The sequence below is a fragment of the Humulus lupulus genome, chromosome X (genome assembly GCF_963169125.1).
Source record: "Humulus lupulus chromosome X, drHumLupu1.1, whole genome shotgun sequence".
NCBI classification, from domain to species: Eukaryota; Viridiplantae; Streptophyta; class Magnoliopsida; order Rosales; family Cannabaceae; genus Humulus; species Humulus lupulus.
The window spans coordinates 195,352,418-195,359,321 of record NC_084802.1 but is presented as its reverse complement, the minus strand read 5'-3'; the positions used below and the strand labels follow the sequence as shown (position 1 = coordinate 195,359,321).

Here is a 6,904-nt window from a genome sequence, read left to right as displayed (position 1 = left end):
ACTAAAATCATAGTTACTTTTTTTTTTTAATGAAGTGTTCTTGTCTATTTCCTCCAAATTTACTGTTTCTTTTCATATTTAATATGAGTAACTCATCACCCCTCATATGGTAACTGATTACTTCTCTTATGACAGAATGTTACTCCTCTCAGGGTAATTAGTTACCCCTCCTGTTACATGTTATTTAACCTAGCTCTAGGATTTTTTTTTTACACAACTATCAAATATCAAAGATCAATTAAGTAACTAGTTACCTTACCCAGGATTTAAAAAAGGAAACGTACAATCTAAAAAAAATGTTTATAATAAATAAAAAATAATACTAAACACAATTCATATTACAATTTTTTTTGCAAAACAACCAAAGAAAAATTTAATATAAAATTAGTTATATAAAAATAATATAAAAAAACAAATAAGCTAAAAAAATAATAATCAAATTACAAACATGCCTTTCAAAATTAATAAAACTTAATTAAGAGTAAAATTATGGCATAAACCAACTTTTATAAAAAAATATGGGAAAATAAAAATTCTTAAAAAAAACTATATATTAAGTTTGTTTTTTAAAAGTAAAAATTAGGTCCAGTACCCATTTTAATATAGTCCATTTAATTTATACCCATATTTTAATACTCTTTCTTTTATACCCAGTTTTATAATTGATGTCCTAATTATACCCTTTCTTCCATTCAAAAGACTAGTACGCAAGTTTTCACTTTCTCACTCTTCAAACTCATCATCTTCTCCATCATTCTGACATTGCCATCCACCATTGATCCCACCCACCGGCGTCGCCAACCACCACTAAGCATAGCATATTCATTCAAGCTATATGCACACATTATTTCATAACTCTATGTCTTCATCCAAGCAATATATACATTTATCTGGATTTAGTGTGCTAGAGTTAATGTTGGGTAAGGGGATTTGTAGTTTTCAATAGTTTTGATTCATTTTTTTTAGTATACCACTGTTAATTTTAATGTTTTTACATTTTATGGTTTTGATTGATGGTTTAATGGATTGTTTATTAATGAATTCTGTGGTGCAGTTCATGTGTTTGATAAAATTATTCAATCAAAACATTGTGTATTATTAATTGTGTTTGATGAAGAGAACTATGTGGTCAAGAGTATTTTTGGAAGTGTTGTGATAAAAATAGGTAGAATTAAACTAAATATATTTAGAGGGTAATTTTAGTTAAGTATTCATTAAAATGGCTAATTTTCAACTTATCCCCGTCATAATCAGTACAAATAATAGTCGTAAGACATCACCAGGCCCAGAAAGTTGTAGTCACTAGAAAAGCCCATTAGGCTTAGACGAAGCCCAGTACTCTTACTACGGCCTAACGTTTCAGCCCTATGAATATGATTGGGTAGCCCTAAGGATCAAAAGGCAAAAGAGTAATGAGAAAAGATACAACCGGATGCAGTGAATCGAAACTTGTTGAAGAGGAAAAGTGACGACAGTATTCGAAAAACCCCACCAATGGCTTGAAGAAAAAGAAAAGCTCTCCTATTTATTTTTTTTTCACGGTCTCACTCCGGAACTGAAATCAGAGAGAGTGAGGCATTTGTAGTGCGAATCGTAAAACGACGACGTTAAGATGTTTAGGAATCAGTACGATACGGATGTGACGACGTGGAGTCCGGCGGGGCGATTGTTCCAGGTCGAGTACGCCATGGAAGCTGTCAAGCAAGGCTCTGCCGCCATAGGGCTCCGATCTAAGACCCATGTGGTATTGGCCTGTGTCAACAAGACCAATTCCGAGCTTTCTTCTCACCAGAAGAAGATCTTCAAGGTCGATGACCACATCGGCGTCGCCATTGCCGGTCTCACAGCTGACGGTCGAGTTCTCTCCCGCTACATGCGATCCGAGTGCATCAACTATAACTACACCTACGAATCGCCACTCCCCGTCGGCCGACTCGTTGTTCAACTCGCCGATAAGGCCCAGGTTCGTCTTTATGGAGAACCCCTAACTTTTGTTCATTCTCTGTTGCTTTTGTTCTATGATTATCTGTTTGTTATTAGACATAAGAAATTGGGGGCTAGGTTTTAGTAGACATAATAAATTACGGGAATTGGGGGCAAGGTTTTAGTAGACATAAGAAATTGCGGCATTCCCTCTTTATTTTTTGGGTTTTCTTTGAAATTTAAGGTACAAAAGAATGCTAAATGTATTTCATGATGTGCTTTTGGTAGAACGAATGACTTACCTTAAAAGAAATAATTGTTTATATAATTTTTTGAATTGAGGTTAGGAGGATTGATTTTAAATTTTATTGGACCAACTTCTCTCGTGGGTTCTTCATTGTTTTTTTTTTTTGTTGCTCCCAACCAATGTCGAGTTATACTTCGGATAAACCTACCCAGAGTAGCACTGAACTTTGTTAGCATATATAGATATTGCTTTTGGAAGTGAGAGCATAATATTGTAGGTTAGATGAACTCTGTTTTCATATTGTGCTTGGTGGAACTTAATAATCAAATGAATTAATAATCGATGGTGTAAGTTAATATTGCCTTTTTTATTTGAGGTGAAATGTCCCTGCCTTTTTGCACAAATGCTGTGTGACAATAGGAACTACGATTACTTGATACATTTTATGCCCTAATTAAGTTCTTCTTTTGCTGTTCTTTTATTTCCTTCTGTGAACACAAGTCAATGAATTATTTTATTTTTATCTTGTATTTCTGTTGGTTTGACGGAGCTTGTTTCATATTGGTAATGGTTTGGGTTCTTGCTATTGCAAGGATTTCGGGCTTGCTATATTTTTGAAGTTTTTGTTTGAGGCCTGATTCCCTCCCCCAACCCCATAGTCCACAGTCTATATCTACCAGTTTATCTTCTTTGGCATCTTTTGGATGCGTTATTATTATTATACTCTGTAGTCATTAACTGACCATTCTATCTTTTGTGACATCTTTTTCTGTTGAAATGAGCTGGTGCTCTCTTAGATGTGCATGTATGTGCACTGTGAAAATATATATCTTTTGTGCATTTACTTGCAACTTGATTTGGTGGACTTATTATATGTGTTTATCTGTGTTGCTGGCGCTATGTGAACATTTCCTCTGTCGTACCCAAATCCTTATAGAAAGTGTTTGCCACCTAATTTGTGCTTTCATTGCACCATTTATGATACATGTATAGCTACCGCTTGCTTAATTTTTAATTTTCGCTTTGATATTGTTTAGTGGGTGTTAAAAAAATTGACAATTATTTTGGCTATATTCATTTAATATAGCAGTAAATTCAAATTTAGATCGCAGTGATATTGGCATGTTTTGACTACTCTTGAAGAGTAGTTTAGGTGTCGATTTGTATAAGAATTGAGCCTAAAGTGACCTAGATTTATTTTGTTTCTTTGGTTTAGTTTGTGTTGCGAAAAATAATAGATATGCTTGCAAGTGCACAAGTTGAACAAGTAGTAAAATGGTCTAGAGCCTGATATCGCCCCACAAGAATTAAAATCAATTAAATACAGTGAATAATAATCTCTTATTTTATCTAAATGAACAAATTCGAATGTTTGAAAGAAAATAAAATAAAAATATAAATTGCAAAAGTAAATTAAAATAATTTGGAGAAAACTCAAGATATTAAAAAGTCAAGGTTTTGATTTCAGTTTTATGTAATTATACTTCTTTTCTTTAATGTACCTAATTTAGACTTTATATTCTCAAGAACCTAGAGTATTATACTATCTTTGTACCCTCTTTCAGAGTCTGGCATAAAGAATGTGCAAGTGATATTTAGCCTATAAATATTCCGCCTCTTAATTTTACAATCTAAACTTATTTCGGCTACCTAGATAAATGCTTATCTCTCGATTTCACAACACCCAAGTTTTCTATTCGCTGTCGGATTGTTCAAACATTTCCCTTTCGAGGAATAATTCTCACAATTTAAGTATAGTCCCAATTATAATCTTATAAAGCATTGCAATATATAAACCATAAATATTGCATCAATAAACCAAAGTAGAAAACATAAAACTATGAACATATTCACATTTACTCAAAAGAGAGTATAATTAACATAAAAGATCTATATCAACTTTAACAATTAAGAATTTAGCCACTCATGATGTGGCTTACAATCTCAAAATAATATTCAATATCTGGAAAATTAAAAAAAAGTATAGAAGAAAAACAAAGAATAGTTAAAGACTCCATCAAAATGGCTTACGACTTTGATTCGCTTCCTGGATTTCTCCAATATGTTCCTTTCCTTTCAAATTGTGTTTCTCTTTCTTTATATAGGTTTTTTGGTCGTGTCCTAGCCTCTAGAAACGTCTTTGATCGATTCCAATTCGGATGTGAATAAAAAACGTTTGAAAAAACAGCTTTCATGAATTTTGTGGCGTTAACTAGCGTCACGTCGTAACTTATCACATCGTATGTACAATTTTATGCTAGGATTTCAAAAGTGACATGTACCTAGTATTGTTCCATAATAATTTTTCCTCATTTTTTCCATCTTTTGGCAATGCGTCGCTCCACAAAAAGTGACATATCGCAACCTTCTCTACCTTGAGCACCCAAAATGACCCAAAATTCACCATTTTAATTTATTCTTGTACACTTATGGCATGTTTACTAGTATGTAATTGGAATTGGAATAAATCAATAGCAAAATAAATGAGAATAAAATATGGAAGAATCAAAATTACTATATGTATTATGCTGTTTACTAAAATTATTTGGAAAGGGAATCAACATTATTTTATCTTGTTTACATCATCAAGAAATTTAATAGAAATGTTGGAATTGACTAAATTACTCTTTTTGATTAAAAGAAATGTAGAGTAGTTATTTTGTGAGATATATTTTCAAATGACAAAATTGTCTTTTGATTTTTTATTTTTAAAAATAAATAGATGTCATTACCCTCAATGGTATTCCTCAAGTGATTTGGGGGAAATCCCATTCTTTATTTTGGTAAACACGTGAATGAAAATCATTATCACACAAATTATTCTCATTCAGCTTAAGTAAACATGTCATTAAAGGAAACATATCAAATCTAACTAAAAACTTAAGGAAGACAAGCCAAAACAAGAATAAAGAGTTGTAAATGAGTGCATAAAACACACACTTACATCCATTAACTAAGTTTCATTTGAAGCAATTCCTTATTTTACTCCAGTTACATCAGATTAGTAATGTTAGTGAGTGACATCTATTAAACTGAGACACTGAGTTGAAATTGAAGAAACCTGGTTTTATTTGTTCTTTTAGATTTTAAGGTTTTATTATTTCAGGGCTCATTCTTGAGTTGCAAAATCCTGATATTGTCTATGTAAAAAAAAGGTTAATGTATTTTAAAACTGTCATATCAATGGAAAGTAGTGTTATTTTTCCTTGAAAATGTAACTATGATTCCTTTCATAAAGACAAAAAAAAACAACTGTGGTGATCATTGTTTGCATTTCAGTTCCCTATGATTACAATTAGTTTTTTCATGTACTCTACAAGACACATTGCCTTATTTTAGTAACTTACCTTTGTGCGTGGCAGGTGTGCACTCAACGCTCATGGAAACGACCTTATGGTGTTGGATTGCTAGTTGGTGGGTTGGATGAGTCTGGAGCTCACCTCTATTACAACTGCCCAAGTGGTAACTACTTTGAGTATCAGGCTTTTGCCATAGGGTCTCGTTCACAAGCTGCAAAAACGTATTTGGAACGCAGGTTTGAGAGCTTCAAGGACTCATCACGGGAGGATTTGATAAAAGATGCACTCATTGCAACTAGGGAGACCTTGCAGGGAGAAAAGCTGAGGAGTTCCATCTGCACAATTGCTGTGGTAGGAGCCGGAGAGGCATTCCACATATTAGATCAGGATACTGTCCAACAGTTGATTGATGCATTTGAGATTGTGGCAGAGGAAGAGGTTCCTGCCACCGAGCCTGGTGCTGATGCTGATCAAGATGCTGCACCAGTGGAGGGTACTGCACCAGCAGAGGGTGCTCCTGCTGACCAGGGGGCTGCAGCTGAAGAAGGTGCGGCTCCTATGGATATTTGAGGATGCTATAAACCAATTTTCTAACATGTATTTGTTAGATTACACTGATGGTACAATTGAAAATGACATTTTATTGCTGGATTACCCTTTACTCTTCTCTGTCCTTCCAGGGTGGTTTATTTATCGTTGCCTCATCTATGCGAACAGTCAAATGGTTGCCATTGGTGAACTTAAATCTAATTTATCCTCTATACTAGTTATAAGTACTGAACTTGTTGGATATGCTCGATTTCATTTTGCATATGCTATACATTATGCAGGTAGTTTTTTGTTTGGAAAATTTACATTGGTTTGAGATGGTTCTAAGAAAATTTAATTTTAGAGTAAAATAATGACGCAAAAATGCTCTGTGATGGTGGTATGAAAATTTGATTTTAGAAACAAAATTATGCTAAAATGATGTCCTGTGATGGTTTATAAAAATTTGATTTTAGAGGTAAAAAAACGTTGCAAAGTGATGCTATATTTTGATAGTCCTGCGATGATTCTATGAAAATGTGATTTTAGAGATAAAAGTCTATGCAAAATAACTCCATTTTACGATGATCTTATGATAACTTGATTTTAAAAATAAAAAACGGTGCAGAATGACTCCATTTCAATGGTCTTGTGGTGATCTAGTGAAATCTTATTTTAGAGGCAAAGAACGATGCAATTTCGATGGTCATGCGAAGGTCCCACGAAAACATAATTTTAGAGGTAAAAACGATATCATTTCGATGGTCCCATGAAAACTTGATTTTATAGGTGAAAAAAACAAAGTAAAAATAATGAAATTTCGACGCATTTTAATAATCCTATCAAAACTTGATTTAAAAAATTTATTTCAATGCAAAATAGATGCAAAAAGTTGTGGTTAAAATTT

At 33.2% G+C, this 6,904-nt stretch overlaps 1 protein-coding gene across 1 annotated transcript; it reads left to right on the top strand.

Moving 5' to 3' along the window:
- Positions 1–1,429: 1,429 nt before the first annotated feature.
- Positions 1,430–6,319, top strand: LOC133807176 (proteasome subunit alpha type-1-A-like). The gene is made up of 2 exons (XM_062245347.1): positions 1,430–1,963; positions 5,533–6,319. Exons 1-2 carry the CDS (start codon positions 1,613–1,615, stop codon positions 6,037–6,039), a joined length of 858 nt encoding a protein of 285 aa, XP_062101331.1. The 5' UTR covers positions 1,430–1,612; the 3' UTR covers positions 6,040–6,319.
- The last annotated feature ends 585 nt before the right edge of the window (positions 6,320–6,904 follow it).